This window comes from Pan paniscus, chromosome X, assembly GCF_029289425.2.
Source record: "Pan paniscus chromosome X, NHGRI_mPanPan1-v2.0_pri, whole genome shotgun sequence".
Classification (NCBI taxonomy): domain Eukaryota; kingdom Metazoa; phylum Chordata; class Mammalia; order Primates; family Hominidae; genus Pan; species Pan paniscus.
Window position 1 is genome coordinate 100600445 of NC_073272.2, and position 18689 is coordinate 100619133.

Sequence of the window (18689 nt, forward strand, 5' to 3'; positions counted from 1 at the left end):
CCATACGGGGCCATTCTCAGGCTATTGCTATCTTCAGTTATTGCTATCAGGTGCATTTACCATACAGTCACCATAGTAATTATTAGGAAGCAATTATTATACTAACTTCTTGCTCTAGAAATTGGTATTAAAAGGGAAAGACTTAGGTCTTTACCTGGCTTTTTTGGAGGAACTCTAGTTCATACCCTCTAGATAGGGAAAAGCTCATTTTTATAAAAGAGTGACAGCTGGCTGGGTACAGTGGCTCACGCCTGTAATCCCAGCACTTTGGGAGGCCGAGGTGGGTGGATAACCTGTGGTCAGGAGTTCGAAACCAGCCTGGCCAACATGGTGAAATCCCATCTCTACTAAAAATACAAAATTAGCTGGGCCTGGTGGCAGGTGCATGTAATCTCAGCTACTTGGGAGGCTGAGGCAGGAGAACTGCTTGAACCCGAGAGGCAGAGGTTGCAGTAAGCCGAGATCGCACCATTGCACTCCAGCCTGGGAAACAAGAGCAAAACTCTGTCTCAAAAAAAAAAAAAAAAAAAAGTGACAGCTAATAAACACAGACCAATTGACAGAATTAGGAAATCATGGCTTTTCAATCCCCAATTAAATTATTAATTTACCATCAGTGGGTACATGAAAATAAAAAAGTTAGAAAGCAATTATTTGTTTTTGAGACAGGGTCTTGCTCTGCCACCCAGGCTGGAGTTCAGTGACACAATCTGGTCATGGCTTACTGCAGCCTCTACCTCGCAGGCTCAAGCTAATCTCCTACCCCAGACCCCCAAGTAGTTGAAAATACAAGTGCGTGCCACCATGCCAAGCTTTTTTTTTTTTTTTTTTTTTTTTGGTAGAGACATGGTCTCACCATATTCCCCAGGGCTGTTCTCAAACTCCTGTACTCAAGAAATCCTCCAGCTTCAGCCTCCCAAGGTGTGAGCCACTGCATCTGACCAAAATAAATTAAAAAATTAAAAAATATTAAATGACTGAGTCAGGAAACAGTAACCAACGGATGCTAAAATCTTTAGGGAAGAGGTTATTGGGAAACAGGATAGTCACATGGCATTAGAGTGACATCCAATAGCTTTTTTTTTTTTTTTTTCTGAGATGGAGTTTCGCTCTTGTTGCCCAGGCTGGAGTACAATGGCACAATCTCAGCTCACTGCAACCGCCGCCTCCTGGGTTCAAGCGATTCTCCTGCCTCAGCCTCCCAAGTAGCTGGGATTACAGGTGTGTGCCACCACGCCCAGCTAATTTTTGTATTTTTAGTAGAGATAAGGTTTCACCATGTTGGTCCAGGCTGGTCTTGAACTCCTGACATCAGGTGATCCACCTGCCTCAGCCTCCCAGAGTGCTGGGATTACAGGCATGAGCCACTGCACCCAGCCAACATCCCACAGATTTCTTATTAATTACAAAGAGGAAAATTACATGGAGAGTTCTGAGGGCCATCAACCTAACCATCACCTTTACTACAAGTGAGCAACTGAAATAATGTACCTCCTAATGGGATGCAACATGAAGTACATACCATCACTTTAAGTTTTGGGGGTGTTTTTGTTTTTGTTTTGTTTTGTTTTGTTTTTTGAGACAGGATCTTGCTGTGTCACCCAGGCTGGAGTGCAGTGGCACCATCATGGCTCACTGCAGCCTCAACCTCCTGGGCTGAAGCAATCCTCCCACCTCAGCCTCCTAAGTACCTGGGACTACAGACATGCACCACCACGTCCAGCTAATTGTTAAATTTTGGATTTTTTTGAGACAGGGTCTTGCTCTGTCATGCAGGCTGAAATACAGTGGTAAAACCATGGCTCACTGCAGCCTCCAACTCCCAGGCTCAAGCAATTCTTCTGCCTCAGCCTCCAAAACTAGCTGGAACTACACGTGTGCACCACTGTGCCTGGATAATTTTTTTATTTTTTGTGGAGATAGGGTTTTGCCATATTGCCCAAGTTGGAGAAAAAGATTTTAAAACTTTCCTTCATGACACTGTTTTTGGGAAAACAACAACAACAACAACAACAAACCCTCAAAAAAACGTTTAAAACTGATATAAAACCCTATCACACAGAAAAAAAAACCATATTTTGGTTCTCAAGATTTGGTTCTCTACGTTACCCAGGCTGGGTCTGGTCTTCAACTCCTGGGCTTAAGTAATCCTCCTGCCTCCACCTGAGCCACTGCCCACAGACCACTTAAGTATTCTTGTCAAAAATGTGTTTTGTTTCGTTTTTGTTTTTGTTTTTGTTTGAGATGGAGTTTTGCTCTTGTTGCCCAGGCTGGAGTGCAATGGCACAATCTCAGCTCACTGCAATCTCCACCTCCCGGGTTCAAGCAATTCTCCTGCCTCAGCCTCCCAAGTAGCTGAGATCATAGGCGTGCACCACCATGCCCAGCTAATTTTGTATTTTTAGTAGAGATGCGGTTTCTCCATGTTGGTCAGGCTGGTCTCAAACTCCCGATCTCAGGTGATCTGCCCGCCTCGGCCTCCTAAAGTGCTGGGATTACAGATGTGGGCAACCGTGCCCGGCCATCAAAAATGTTTTAATGTGAGTCTAATCAAGCCACTAGACCTAACTTCAAGTTTATAAGAAATTTAGGTCAAGAAAAAGTTAAACATGAACACACGTAAACAAAACATCCTGGTTTACCCAGGACTGAGGGGTTTCTCAGGATGTAAGATCAGTGCTCAAACTAGGAGAGTCCTAGGCAAACCAGGACAGTTGGTCACCTTAAAATCAGACAAATCCATAATGTGGAACAGACCTGGTTTCTAAAAAGTCAGTGCCTTGGGTAAAAAGAAAAAGTGAGGAGATCATTCTAGATTAAGAGAGACTAAAGAGGCCATACACGGAGGCTCATGCCTGTAATCCCAGCACTCTGGGAGGCCAAGGTGGGTGCATCACTTGAGGTCAGGAGTTCAAGACCAGCCTAGCCGACATGGTGAAACCCCATCTCTACTAAAAATACAAAAATTAGCCAGGTGTGGTGGCACACACCTGTAATCCCAGCTACTCGGGAGGCTGAGGCAGGAGAATCACTTGAACTCAGGAGATGGAGGTTGCAGTGAGCTGAGATCGTGTCACTGCACTCCAGCCTGGGCTGTGACAGAGCAAGACCATCTCCCAAAAAAAAGAGATACTAAAGAGACACAGACAAAACCACCAAATGTAACATGTGAATTGGCCATAAAAAACATTTTGGGGACAGTTGGGGAAATTGAATATAAAGCAGTGCTACCCTGCCAGTCCACAGATGTAAATGAACAATGTCGCTAAGTCAGTACACTGTGTAATTCAGCTGCCTTTTTTTTTTTTTTTGAAAAAGACTTTTTTGATAAAGAATGTGGTACTCTGGCACTCTGGGAGGCCGAGGCGGGCAGATCACTTGAGGTCAGTAGTTCAAGACCAGCCTGGCTAACATGGTGAAACCCCATCTCTACTAAAAATACAAAAAAAATTAGCCAGGCATGATGGCGCATGCCTATAATCCCAGCTAAGTGGGAGGCTGAGGCACGAGAATTGCTTGAGCCCAGGAGGCAGAGGTTGTAGTGAGCCAAGATTGTGCCACTGCACTCCAGCCTGGGTGACAGAGCAAGATTCCCACTCAAAAAAAAAAAAAAAAAAGAAAGAGAGAAAAGAAAAAAAGAAAAAGAATGTGGGCCAGGTGCGGTGGCTCACGCCTGTAATCTCAGCACTCTGGGAGGCCGAGGTGGGTGGATCACCTGAGGTCAGGAGTTCAAGACCAGCCTGGCCAACATGGTGAAACCCCGTCTCTACTAAAAATACAAAAATCAGCCGGGTGTGGTAGCACACACCTGTAATCCCAGCCTCTCAGGAGGCTGAGGCGAGAGAAACGACTTGAACCCAGGAGGCGGAGAGGCGGAAGTTGCAGTGAGCCGAGATCGCGCTGCTGCACTCCAGCCTGGGTGACAGAGTGAGACTCCATGTCAAAAAGAAAAAGAAAAAGAAAAAGAATGTGGTACTATGATACACACTTTGGTATAAACTCCTTATCTTTTTGTGAAACATCAGGCAGTCTCCAGACCACACCTCAAGAAGCACTGAACTACATTAGATGACATTAGTGAAGATTAGTGAGGTACTGCTAATTTTCTTAGTTGAACTCATAATATAATGGTTATGTAGAAAAATGTCCTTATGCTTAGAAGATAGATGTATAAGGTATACATGTATCTGTATACCTTATACAGACAGATGAGGGATCTAAAGATGAAGAGTTGGCCGGGCGCAGTGGCTCATGCCTGTAATCTCAGCACTTTGGGAAGCTAAGGTGGGAGGATTGCTTGAGTCCAGCAGTTTGAGACCAGCCTTAGCAAGATGGTGAGATCTTATCACTACAAAAAAATTAAAAAATAGCCAGGCATGGTAGCAAACATGTGTAGTCCCAGCTACTTGGGAGGCTGCTATAGGAGGATCCCTTGAGCCCCGGAGTTCAAGGTGGCAGTGAGCCATGATGGCGCTACTGCACTACAGCCTGGGTAACAAAGCAAGACCCTGTCTTAAAAAAAAAAAAATTATGACTCACTAAAGACTCAGATGATTTTTAGCATTTTTAAAGCAATAAAGTACATTTTAATTAAGGTACATACACTGGTTTTTTAGATATAATGATATTGCACACTTAATAGACTATAGTATAAGCAATGTTTATATGCACTGGGAAACCATAAAATTCACGTTACTTGCTTTATTGAGATATTCACTTTGTTGTGGCAATCTGGAACCAAACCCGCAATATCTCTGAGGGCATAACTATAAACAAGTAACAAAATTATGAGGAAGTTGATTTTCCATAGCCAATCCTGTATTTATTCATTAAATATTCCTTGAAGGAGGAATATTTAAGTTAAAAACAGAAAGGTAAATAGAGTAAACCAGAAGAGGTAGGGAAAAGAATATTCCAAGCTGAGGAAACAGAATGTAAATAGGACCAAAAGGGAAGAACTTTCTCCTTTTCAGGGAAAGGAATCCAATATATCTAGAGAAATGGAGTTCTTCAGATTATGAAGTGGCTTTTGAGCTTCATCAATAATGTTGGACTTTATTTTAAAAGCAATAGGAAGTTGGCTGGGTGCAGTGGCTCATGCCTGTAATCCCAGCACTTTGGGAGGCCAAGGTGGGTGGATCATTTGAGGTCAGCGGTTCGAGACCAGCGTGGTCAACAAGATGAAACCCTGCCTCTACTGAAAATACAAAAAGAAAAAAAATGAGCCAGGCATGATGGCACACGCCTGTTATCCCAGCTACTTGGGAGGCTGAGGCACGAGAATTGCTTGAACCCAGGAGGCAGAGGTTGCAGTGAGCTGAGATTGCACCACTGCACTCCAGCCTGGGTGACAGAGTGAGACCGTGTCTCAAAATTACTAACTACATAAAATAAAATAAAAGCAACAGGAAGCCAATGACAGATTTTAAGTAATGGAGAAACATGAGATTTGCATTTTTTCTTAAGAGGGTCTTGCTATATTGTCCAGGCTGGTCTTGAACTCCTGGGTTCAAGCAATCCTCCAGCTTCAGCCTCCCCACTAGCTGGTATTTCAGGTGTGTGCCATGGTGCTAGAATGAACTGGGGCAAGAGTGAATACAAGCAGCAACAGTTGTGAAGATGACTATTGCAGCAATAACCTGGAGAGAGATGATGGAAGCCTGCAGGGATGGCGACTTTGTGAAAAATTGGATGAGGCCAATAGTACAGGAGAAGGACTCAAAAATCATTCCCAGACTCTGGCTTGGGTGACTGAGTAAACTGTTATATTCATTAAGACTGAGAATAGAGGAGGAAGAACATGTTTAAGGGAAAGATGGAAAGCATTCAACATTAGATATATTGAGTTTGAAGAATCTAGAAGATATCCAAGAGGAAGTTACCTTATAGGTAGTTGGATACAGGAATGAAAAGGAACTCTGTTTTCTGGCTTAAGTGATTGATATAGATGGTATTGCCATTTGCTGATATAGGGAATAAATGGAAAAAAATTGCTTTTTTGAAAATTTCAGTTATAAAAATAATATAACCCATCACATAAAATTTAAAAATAAGGAAAGGAAAAAATTTATGCAACTACCATAAACCAACACTTTCGGAGGCCGAGGCGGGTGGATCACCTGAGGTCAAGAGTTCAAGACCAGTCTGGCCAACATGGTGAAACCCCATCTCTACTAAAAATACAAAAATTAGCTGGGTGTGGTGGCGGGCGCCTGTAATCCCAGCTACTCAGGAGGCTGAGGCAGGGGAATCGCTTGAACCGGGAGGCGGAGGTTGCAGTGAGCTGAGATCACGCCACTGTACTCCATCCTGGGTGACAGAGTGAGGATCCATCTCAAAAAAATAAAAATAAAATAAATCTTTCTGGCTGCTCCTCCTTGGGCTAGATAATTCTTATAGATAGCAAGGGTTCAGCTGGAAGATTTCTTTGATATACAAACTAACCAATTCAGAGCTATATTCCCTCTATCTGGCATGGACACCCCAAGAGACAACATTCCAGTGTCCTAATCACCCCATGGCCAGGTACCAGACAACTAGGGAGCACCCCTATACCTTATTCAAAGTAGCCAATCCTAAACTGTTCACTCAGCCCTGCATTGCCTTTCCCAAAGAAACTCAAGTAACGGCAGTGGCCTAAACCTTCCCCTCTTCTGTCTTCTGCCTCCTGCCCACCCTGGTGTCTTTCCCATGTAGTCCTATGTGGCATAATATGTCTCCTGTCTCTAGGACCTGTAAGCATAATAGACTTTGTTTTCCTGAGCCTCTCCTGTGTCTCCTCTTGTGGCTATACCTGACCCACCATCTAAAAAAAGAATAGAAAACATTATATAGTAGCTTTAACAGCCATATTTTTCTAAGAAGGAGGCTTCTCTAGAATGTTTGATTGAGAAGAATTAAAAATACCAGTTAACCTGATATCACTTTGTGAATCAGACAACGCTTACTAAGTTACACATCCTTAGGCCTTTAGATTATCAAAACATAATCTAAATTGTTGGGCAAGTACCCAAGAACAACTCCAGAGTTGATGAAATCATGGACTAGAGAATGTTAAATACAGTCAGTTTTCAATATCCAGTTTATTATGTTATATTAGATTTTGGAGCTTTTTGCCTCCACACTACACAGCACAATTATAGGTATTCAGTCTCTCTGAAAATCTCCTTTCCCTTAGGGTCTCTCCAATAACCAATTCTTCCTCCACGGGTGAGAGTTAATTGGTGCTATTGCTCCTAGGGATAACTACATTTTCTTTTTTTTTTTTTTTGAGATGGTGTCTCACTCTGTCACCCAGGCTGGAGTGCAGTGGCACAATTTCAGCTCACTGCAACCTCCACCTCCCAGGTTCAAGCAATTATCCTGCCTCAGCCTCCCGAGTAGCTGGGATTACAGGTGCCCACCACCAGGGAAAACTACATTTTCAAGGGGCATTCGAGATGCCTTAAAACCAAGAAAACCCAAAAGAATTAATCTCATCTGATGATCACTCAGTCACCCTGTATTCACTTCATGGCTTACCCTGCTTTTAAAAAACCTTGACTGTTTCTGGTTTTAATCCTTAACTACCTCAAGAATCCAGAAGTCTTAGAAATATCTAAAAATTGTACCATCTCTGAGCAAATGCACAGGCTCCAGTCAATGTAAAATTATTACCAGCTGCTTAAAAAAGGTCATTTGTCCACACCATAAGCAGAAACGGAGGAGACAAGACTATAAACTAGAACCAAGGCTGACAGCAACAGGAAGAAACAGTCCAGATCCAGGAGTGGGGAGTGGTCAAACCCAAGCAAACGGGCATGATTGAAAGGGAATCTGAAATCTAAGGTTAAGTCAGCCGCGGCGGGGTGTGGTGGCTCACGCCTATAATCCCAGCACTTTGAGAGGCCGAGGCGGGTGGATCACTTGAGGTCAGGAGTTTGAGGCCAGCCTGGCCAACATGGTGAAACCCTGTCTCTACCAAAAATACAAAAATTAGCCGGGCATGGTGGCACGCACCTTTAATCCTAGCTACTGGGGAAGCTGAGGCACGAGAATCACTTGAACCCGGGAGGCGGAGGTTGCAGTGAGCTGAGATCACGCCACGACACTCCAGCCTGGGCAAGAGTGAGACTCTATCTCAAAAAAAAAAATCTGCCTCAGACCAGAGGCCTAATAGATTCTTCCTATTCACAAACCAAAGATTGGTTTCCACTGTAATGCTCCCAGGGTCTGCAATGTAGCAATATGCCAAACCTGAAAGTTTCTGAAACTTCAGCCTTAACAAATAGCCTGCAGTCTTCTAGGAGGCTGCTTATCGAGTAAAGAGGAGCACCAGCTCACAATGTGGGGTGTGAGGGAACAAATCCACAGGTACAGCTTGCTGCAGGACAAAGGGCTCGCCTAAGAGCTTCTTAGCAGGGTCTGGAGGACAGCACAGCCTGTAGAAACAGAACATAGCATCAGTTCCCAGGAATAAAAGGAAGAACCCACAGGAATACAATTGCCTAAAATAGAGGCCCTTCCACTGTGTTCCCACAGGCCCCCTGTGTTTCTCTTATACAGCATTTATCTTATTTAATATAATCGTTTTTCTTCACCATCTTCCTTACTGAATTATAATCTTTTTAAGGGTAGAAATGAAGTAAACACTGCTTAATATTCATCTCTGGGTTCCCAGTATGTGGCACAGAATAAGGGTTCAATACATATTTGGTAAATGGAACTGAAGGGCCTGTATGTTTATAAGGCCTTAAGATAGATAACCACCAAACTGTTCTAAAAAGGGTTGTACCAATTTACATCCCAACTAGCAAAGTAGAAGAGTATTTGTTTGCCTGGGTAATATTCAATACAGTCATGCATCACTTAACGATGGGGGTACATTCTGAAAATTCCATTGTTAGGCAATTTCTTCATTGTGTGAACATAATAGAGCATACTTACAAATATCTAGATGACAGAGCCTACTACACATCTAGGCTATATGCTATAGCCTATTTCTCCTCAGCTACAAATCTGTACAGCATGTTACTGTACTGAATACTGTAGACAACTGTAACACAGTGGTAAGTATTTATATATCTAAACATTAAAAAGTACTGTAAAAATATAGTAGAAAAACTGGTCAACCTGGACAGCATAGTGAGACCCCATCTCTACAAAATTCTAATTTTAATTTTTAACTGATTTTAAAATTAGTTGGGTGTGGTAGTACATGCCTGTACTTCTAGCTACTCTGGGGGCTGAGGCCAGAGAATCACTTGAAACCAGGAGTTCAATACCAACCTGGGCAGCATAGTGAGACTCTGTCGTTACCAAAAAATAAAAAATAAATAAAATAAGGTCCGGGCATGGTGGCTCATGCCTGAAATCCCAGCACTTTGGGAGGCTGAGGTGAGAGGATTGCTTGAGCTCAGAAGTTCGAGACAAGCCGGGGCCACATGACAAAACCCTGTCTCTACAAAAAACACAAAAACTAGCCGGGCATGGTGGCTCGCACCTGTAGTGCCAGTACTCAGGAGGCTGAGGCGGGAGGATGTCTTGAGCCCAGGAGATAAAGGTTGCAGTGAGCTGAGATCACACCACTATACTCTAGCCTGGGACAGGATCATCAATATCACTGTTTTGCACCTCCAAATCTTGTCCCACTAGAAGGTCTTCAGGGGCAATAACATACATGGAGCTGTCATCTCCTATGATAACAATGCCTTCTTCTGGAATACCTCCTGAAGGATCTGCCTGAGGCTGTTTTACAGTTAACTTTTAAAACATAAGTAGAAGGAGTATCTGCTAAAATAATACAAGTATAGTATAGAAAGTATATAAACCAGTAACACAGTCATTTTATTATCCAGTATTATGTACTATAGATAACTATATGTACTTAATTTTATAAGTGGTGATGCTGGTGTAAACAAACCTACTGACAGCACAGTAAGTTTGTTTACACCAGCATGACCACAAACATGTAAGTAACCCATGTGCTGAAATGTTACAACAGCTATGATGTCACTAGGCCATAGGAATTTTTCAGCTCCATTATAATTTTTTTTTCATTTATTATTATTATACTTTAAGTTTTAGGGTACATGTGCACAATGTGCAGGTTAGTTACATATGTATACACGTGCCATGCTGGTGCGCTGCACCCACTAACTCGTCATCTAGCATTAGGTATATCTCCCAATGCTATCCCTCCCCCCTCCCCCCAACCCACAACAGTCCCCAGAGTGTGATGTTCCCCTTCCTGTGTCCATGTGTTCTCATTGTTCAGTTCCCACCTATGAGTGAGAATATGCGGTGTTTGGTTTTTTGTTCTTGCGATAGTTTACTGAGAATGATGATAAATCATGCTGCTATAAAGACACATGCACACGTATGTTTATTGCGGCATTATTCACAATAGCAAAGACTTGGAACCAACCCAAATGTCCAACAATGATAGACTGGATTAAGAAAATGTGGCACATATACACCATGGAATACTACGCAGCCATAAAAAATGATGAGTTCATGTCCTTTGTAGGGACATGGATGAAATTGGAAATTTATTTATTTATTTTTATTTTTTTTTTTTTTGAGACGGAGTCTCACTCTATCGCCCAGGCTGGAGTGCAGTGGCACAGTCTTGTCTCACTGCAACCTCCGCCTCCTGGATTCAAGCGATTTTCCTGCCTCAATCTCCCAAATAGCTGGGATTACAGGCACACACCACCACCACACCCAGCTAATTTTTCTATTTTAGTAGAGACGGGCTTTTACCACGTTGGCCAGGCTGGTCTCAAACTCCTGACCTCAAGTGATCCGCCCGCCTCAGCCTCCCGAAGTGCTGGGATTACAGGCGTGAGCCACCGCACCCGGTCAGCTCCATTATAATCTTATGGCACCAACATCATATATTCAGTCCATTGTTGACTGAAATGTTATTATGCGACACAAGACTGTAGTTTAAATAGCATTATCCCATTATAATCAAATACATGACAAAAATATTCACTATCACATCTACAATGGAACATTTTCTTATGCAATATAATAAGCAAAAGGAAAAAATGAGTATTAGAAGGAGAGGGACAGAATTATTTTTACATGGTGATCATATGGTCAGCTACCACAACAATGTGAGAATCAACTAAAAAATGAATAAAACTAATAATAGAGTAAGGTAGCTGTATACCAGATTGGCAATAACTAATGAGAAAATGTCATGAAGGCTGGGTGCGGTGGCTCACACCTGTAATCCTAATACTTTGGGAGGCCAAGGCGGGTGGATCACCTGAGGTCAGGAGTTCAAGACCAGCCTGGCCAACATGGTGAAACCCTGTCTGTACTAAAAATACAAAAATTGGCTGGGTGTGGTGGTGCATACCTGTAATACCAGCTACTCAGGAGGCTGAGGCAGGAGAATTGCTTGAACCTGGGAGGTGGAGGCTGTAGTGAGCCGAGACCATGCCACTGCACTCCAGCAAGATGAGACTCCGTCTCAAAAAAAAAAAAAAAAAGAAAAGAAAATGTCATGAAAAGATCCCATTCATAATAAAAAGCTGGCCAGGCACAATGGCTCATGCCTATAAGCCCAACACTTTGGGAGGCTGAGGTGGGAGGATAGCTTGAGCCCCAGAGTTTAAGACCAGCTAGAATAACATAGTAAGACCCTGACTCTACAAAATTTTAAAAATTAGCCTGGTGTGGTGACTCACGCCTATAGTCCCAGCTACTTAGGAGGCTGAGGTGGAAGGATTGCTTGAGCCCAGGAGGTCAAGGCTGCAGGGAACTGTGATTGCACCACTGTACTCCAGCCTGGGCAACAGAGCAAGACTCCATCCCCCCCCAAAAAAAGCATCAAATAGAATAGTGCTTATAGTATGCTTCTACTTGTTTGATAAAAAAGGAGAGCTAGTATGTACACACGTACGTGTGCACACACATGCGCTCATGCTTGTAGTGTCACAGAATATCTCTGGTAGTCCACACAAGAAACTGCTCAGAGTGGTGACATCTGAAAGACTAGGGGTCAGGAGTAAGAAACTCATTTTTACCCTAAATTCTTTTGTATTATTTGAATTTTCTCTCTCTCTCTTTTTTTTACTGTTTTAGAGATGGGGTCTTACTCTATCACCAAGGCTGGAGTGCAGTGGCACAATCATAGCTCACTGCAGCCTTGAACTACTAGACTCAAGTGATCTTCCCAACTCACCCTCCTGAGTAGCTGGGATTACAAGCATGAGCCACTGTGTCTGGTTTATTTGAATTTTTTCTACCATATGCACATACTGACTTTTTTTTTTTTAATTGAAACAGGATTTCCCTCTATTGCCCAGGCTGGAGTGAAGTTGAGTGATCACAGCTCACTGCATGCAGCCTTGACCCCACCAGGCTCAAGCGATCCGCCTATCTCAGCCTCCCAAGTACCTGGGACTATAGGCACATTACTACGCCCAGCTAATTTTTGTATTTTTACTAGAGACAGGGTTTCACCATGTTGCCCAGGCTGTTCTCAAACTCCTGGGCTCAAGGAATCTGCCCACCTCAGCCTCCCAAAGTGCTGGGATTACAGGTGTGAGCCACTGCACCCAGCCAAATTCTACACTTTAAGTGGGTGAAGTACGCGGGGAAAGTGATACATGCCCATAGTCCCAGCTACTAGGAGGTTGACACGGGAGGACTGCTTGATCCTAAGGGTTCAAGGTCAGCCTGAGCAACACAGCAAAACCTCATCTCTTTAGAAAAAAAAAAAGTTGAATTGTATGATATATGAGTTGTATCTCAATAAAGCTATTATTTTAAAAAAATACCTTAGAGATCTCTTATTATCAGAACATAGAGAACATCTGCATTTTTTATAGCAGTGTAGTGTTTCATTGAATGGATGTGGCATAGTTGATTTAACCAGTTCCCCACTAATGGACTTTGGGAGTATTTCAACTTTTCCTGTTAAATATTGCAATGAGTAACTTTGTAGATATGTCATTTTATGTGTGTGAGAGTATCTACAGGATAAAACCTCAGGAATGGAATAACCATGTGAAAGGGTATATATACATTTGTAATTTTAATCTATATTACTAAGTTTCCATCCATAGGGATAGTACCAACTTACACAGGGTTAGTACTCAATTTACACAACTCATTTTTTAGAATTATTTTCCCATATTATTACCAATAATGCATTATCAAGCTTTTGTACTTTTGTCAATCTGAGGTATAAAAAGAAGTACCTCAGGGTACTTCTAATTTGCATTTCTATCATTATGAGAGAGACAGCGTCCTCTCATATTTTGTAAATACCTTTATAATATTGCCTTTTCATATCCTCGGTTCATTTTTCTATTGGCTGCTGGAGTACAGTGGTGCAGTCTCGGCTTACCAATTTCTAGGAGTTTCTTAGATTAAGGAAAAAAGTCTTTGTGATGTGAACTGCAAATTATTTTCCAGTTTGTATGCTGTCTCCTGTCTTTGCTTACAGTGCTTTTCATCATGCATAAATTAATGATTTTTTTAATAGTCTTATTGAGATAATTTGCATACCATGCCGGGCACAGTGGCTCACGCCTGTAATCCCAACACTATGGGAGGCCAAGGTGGGCAGATCATCTGACGTCAGGAGTTTGAGACCAGCCTGGCCAACATGGTGAAACCCTGTCTCTACTAAAAACACAAAAATTAGCCAGGCGTGGTGGCAGGTGCCTGTAATCCCAGCTACATGGGAGGCTGAGGTAGGAGAATTGCTTGAACCAGGGAGGTGGAGGTTGCAGTGAGCCAAGATCATGCCACTGCACTCCAACCTGGGTGATGGAGTGAGATTCAGTCTCAAAAAAACAAAACAAAACAAAAAAACAATTCACACACCATACAGCTCACCCATTTATACAGTTCACTGGTTTTTAGTATATTCACAGAGTTATGCATCTATCACTACAATCAATTTCAGAACATTTCATTAGCTGAAGAAGATACCAAACACCCGTTAGCAATCAAGCCCCATTTAATCTCCAAAGCCCCACCCCCAGACCAAGGCAACAACCTATCTACTTTCTTTGTCTACAGATTTGCCTATTCTAGATAGTTCCTATAAATGGAATGATATAATATGTGGTCTTTTGTGTCTGGCTTCTGAATACCAGTCCCTTATGAATGATTTGCAAATAGTTTCTCCTATTCTGTGGCTTGTCTTTCACCTTTCTCAATGGTATTTGTAGCACAAAACATCTTTTTAAATTTTGATTTTTTTTTTTTGAGACAGGGTCTCACTCTGTCACCCAGGCTGGAGTACAGTGGCGTGATTTCAGTTTACTGCAGCCTTGACCTCCTGGATTCAAGCGATTCTCATGCCAAGTAGCTGGGATTACAGGCATGTGCCACTACGCCCAGCTAATTTTCGTGGTTTTTTGTTTTTTTTTTTTGAGATGGAGTTTCACTCTTGTTGTCCAGGCTGGAGTGCAATGGCGCAGTCTCAGCTCACTGCAACCTCCACCTCCTGGGTTCAAGCAGTTCTCCTGCCTCAGCCTCCCGAGCAGCTGGGATTACTCAGGTGATCCGCCCACCACCTCTTCCCAAAGTGCTGGGATTACAGGCCTGGGCCACTGTGCCCAGAAATATTTTCTTTTAATTTTAAAAAATTTCTTCCTATCGGGCCGGGTACGGTGGCTCACGCCTATAATCCCAGCACTTTGGGAGGCCAAGGTGGGCGGGTCACGAGGTCAAAAGTTCAAGACCAGCCTGGCCAACGTGGTGAAACCCTGTCTCTACTAAGAATACAAAAATTAGCCAGGCATGTGGCACGTGCCTGTAATTCCAGCTACTCGGGAGGCTGAGGTAGGAGAATTGCTTGAACTCGGGAGGCAGAGGTTGCAGTGAGCCATGATCACACCACTGCACTCCAGCTTGGGCGACAGAGCAAGACTCCGTCTCAGGAAAAAAAAAATTTCTTCCTATCTGTAGTTATGCTCTCTTTCTCATTTAAGACTATATTTTTGTGTTTTGCCCCTTAATATTGTTGATTAGGCTTATTTATTTAATTTTTTTCTTCCAATAACACCTTCTTGCTTTCTCATCAAATCTACAGGTTTTTTTGTTTTGTAAGTCGTTAATTTATGGATTTTTAAAATCATTATTGAGTTCTTCCTTCAGTTTCCTTTGGGTTTATTGTTCTTTTTCTAGCTCATGACTTGAAATCTCAAATCACTTCGTTTTTTATACATTGACATATAATGATTACATAATTTTTAATTCTCATTTGTTTCATTCAAATATATAATCTGTACTTTATACCTGTCTGTTGTTTCAATGCTACAAATAAATTATATTGCTTATAGTAAAAAGTGAGAGAGAAAAAGATTACAAAATATAAAGATTTCAAAAATCAAAATAGCTGACCAGGGTCAGAACTAGAGTGAAGTGAAAGGCACTTGCATTGGGTGCAAAATTTAATAGGGTGCCAAAAAACTCAGTAATCGAATGTTTTGATGCAATATTTTAGAATATCAAATTGGAAAACTGCAGCCTACAGGCTAGCCACTTGCTTTTATAAGGTTTTATTGGAACCAAAGCCAGAATTCAGGTAAGGCAGTGAGGCGGGGTTCAACAAGCACAAGGGCAGATCCCACCTTTCCCACCTTTTTAAAAAAATGTAATATTTTGTTCATCATGAATTATTTTGGATTAATTTTGATATTTGAAAATATTGGGCCAGACATGGTGGCTCATGCCTGTAATCTCAGCACTCTGGGAGGCCAAGGCAGGAGGATCACTTGAGCGCAGGAGCTCAAGACCAGCCTGGGCAACATAGTGAGACTTCGTCTCTATAAAAAAATCAAAAAAATTAGCCAGGCACTTTGGTAGGCCGATGCAGGAGGATCACCTGCACCCAGGAGTTTGAGACAAGCCTGGGCAACATAGTGAGACCTTGTCTCTACAAAAAAAATTAAAAATTAGCCAGGTGTGGTAGTGTGCACCTGTAGTCTCAGCTACTTGGGAGGCTGAGGCAGGAGGATCTCATGAGCCCCAGGAGGTCAAGACTTCAGTGAGCCGTGATTGTGCCACTGTGCTCAACTGGGTGACAGAGTGAGACTCTGTCTCAAAAGAAAAGAAAATATTGCACTAAAAATTTAGCCATTAAAAAAAGCTGTAGTGGAATAGAAACAAACAAAAAATATCTTGATTGCTGAGATTTTTAACACTTTTTTTTTTTTTTTTTTTTCTGAGACGGAGTCTCTCTCTGTCACCCAGGCTGGAGTGCAATGGCGCGATCTTGGCTCTTGGCTCACTGCAACCTCTGCCTCCCGGGTTCAAGCGATTCTCTTGTCTCAACCGCCCGAGTAGCTGGGATTACAGGCGCACGCCACCATGCCCAGCTAATCTTCTGTATTTTTTTAGTAGACATGGGGTTTCACTGTGTTCCCCAGGGTGGTCTTGAACTCCTGAGCTCAGGCAATCCACCCACCTCGGCCTCCCAAAGTGCTAGGATTACTGGCGTGAGCCACCGCACCCGGCTGACACATTCTTAAATTTTGCACCCAAACTAAGTACCTGACTTGCCTCATCCCTGACCCAGCCCTGTAATTGAGTCTTAAAGGTGGTATTTTTTTTGTTTCAGTTTCTTTACACTTCTAATGACTTGAAAGCTCAAATCACTTTCCAATTGTGTGGACAATAAGCATGAATGGCTTTGATAATCAGAACAAAAAATCTTAAACAGAAGTCAAGACTTACTCAATGACATTCCTAGTGGATTCACCATGGAGCTTGCAGGAAACAAAAACTAGCGTGTGGATGGCCCTGAAGTTTCGAATGGCTTGAATCACCTTGTAATCTGAAGGAAGAAACACCTTGCTATTAGTATAATTAACTACCATGGTCTCTGTTATCACAAACTTCCAACTGACCAGAACTCAGGATTGATTAGAAATAGAGGGGAAACAGGTTCAGAGCCAGCCCACTGGGAGCACCCGTAGCATGGTGTGGAAAAGAAGAACCAAAGTTGATGGACAATACTGGGAACATCAAAATAGCTGTTCATCCTTACGCAGTCCGGCACGGGCTGGGTTCACCACAGCAACAATTGACTGTCCATCTTCCTTTGACTTTAGCAGCCCTGGCAAAATCTTCTCTGCTTGACCAGTATGAAATTCAGAGTTGGTGATGCCTATGGAAGACAGGCCCACAGGACATAACTCAAGCCCAGCAGTAGGGGAAAGCTTCAGCTTCACAGAAATGCACAGGAGCCAAGGGCTCTGCCATCTTCCCTTTGGATCTAGCATCACTCCAAGTAACAAGGAAAGAAGTGCTTTTGGACAGACCCACTTCATTTTTTCCAAAGTACTTTCCCTTGGAATATCTCAGTAAGCCTTTCAGCTTGAGCAACTAGTGTTTACACTTTTTTTTTTTCTTTTGCGACAGAGTCTCACTCTGTCACCCAGACCAGAATGCAGTGGTGCGATCTCGGCACACTGCAACCTCCACCTCCCGGGTTCAAGCAATTCTCTGCCTCAGCCTCCCGAGTAGCTTGGATTACAGGCGCCTGCCACCACGACCGGCTAATTTTGTATTTTTAGTAGAGGTGGGGTTTTACCATCTTGGCCAGGCTGGTCTTGAACTCCTGACCTCATGATCCACCCGCCTCAGCCTCCCAAAGTGCTGGAATTACAGGCATGAGCCACCATGCCCGGCTATTTTACAACTTCACAACTCACATAGCATGCAAGGACCTATACCAAGATGAGAACCTTGACTTTTGCTCAAGTGCTCTTCCTGCTATATCAGACATTTTCACCAAATGCCTCAGGAGCTTTCTGTAGGTGAAGTAGTGAGGGCAAGATGATCTATTTTCTATATTGCAGTTTGACAGAAGACTGTGTTTGAAGAAAAGGTTTTGTTGCTGAAAATATAGGTTTGACACCTATTGTATTATGCTATAAGGCCTCGTGAGTCTAATGCCAAGGAGATTCTTCTTCTATTCTGTCCAAAGTTTTGCAACTTTGTTTCCTATCAGCTAGACATGTATCTTCCCTTAGGTTCCTCTTCTGGATAGGAAAAAAGTTAGATATTGGTACCTATTCCAGAAAACCATGAGGATCTATTTCAGAAAACCATTCTGACCCCTCCAGAATTCCCTCCCTTCCTCCCTGTGGGTCAGGGATACGGTAGTTGCCTTTTCCCACACAACTCTTTCCATAGCACAGAAACAACTGCATCCCTTAATTTCTACACAGACTGTAAGCTGTGTACCATTGAAGGCTGCAGTCCATCTTGCATCCTCCACTGCCTGCTCCACCAATTCAATCCCAAGGACCCGAGATGTATGCTGAGCCAGAGAGAGGCCAATCACACCTGAAGAAGTAAACGAGAAGAAGAAGAAGGCATTTTAGGGTTTGGGTGTGGTAGTTCGTTTGTTTTTTGTTTAGTTTAGTTTAGTTTGTTTGTTTGTTTTAAACAGGGTCTCACTCTGTAGCCTAGGCTGGAGTGCAATGGCACAATCACAGTTCACTCCAGCCTCGACCTCCCGGGCTAAAGCAATCCTCCTCTCTCAGCCCCCTGAGTAGCTAAGACTACAGGTTCACGCCACTATGCCCAGCTAATTTTTAAATTTTTTGTAGAGACAGGGTCTCACTATGTTGCCCAGGCTAGTCTCCAACTCCTGGGCTCAACCAATCCTCCTGCCTTGCTTCACAAAGTGTTGGGATAACAGGCATGAGCAACCACACTTGGCT

General features: G+C 42.9%; 2 protein-coding genes across 9 annotated transcripts in view; one reads left to right on the plus strand and one right to left on the minus strand.

Annotated features, from left to right (window-relative positions):
* The window catches only part of ARL13A (ADP ribosylation factor like GTPase 13A), a 49715-nt gene extending 31822 nt beyond the window's left edge, over positions 1-17893 (plus strand). Inside the window, exon 8 of the mRNA XM_055106851.1 lies at positions 16577-17893. Within this exon, the coding sequence (XP_054962826.1) occupies positions 16577-16636 (60 nt within the window). The 3' untranslated portion in view covers positions 16637-17893. The remainder of the gene's footprint in view (positions 1-16576) is intronic.
* The window catches only part of TRMT2B (tRNA methyltransferase 2 homolog B), a 43190-nt gene continuing 31564 nt past the window's right edge, over positions 7064-18689 (minus strand). For 7 of the 8 annotated variants that reach the window (XM_008962748.4, XM_008962747.4, XM_003810402.4 and 4 more), the window contains 4 exons: positions 18208-18309; positions 17006-17125; positions 16693-16792; positions 7064-8420 (listed from right to left, as the gene is read on the minus strand). In XM_008962748.4, coding sequence (XP_008960996.1) covers positions 8294-8420; positions 16693-16792; positions 17006-17125; positions 18208-18309 — 449 coding nt within the window. In that variant the 3' untranslated portion in view covers positions 7064-8293. Of the gene's footprint in view, positions 8421-11350; positions 11464-16692; positions 16793-17005; positions 17126-18207; positions 18310-18689 lie in introns of all 8 variants that reach the window. The other variant, XM_008962749.4, reaches the window with a different exon arrangement.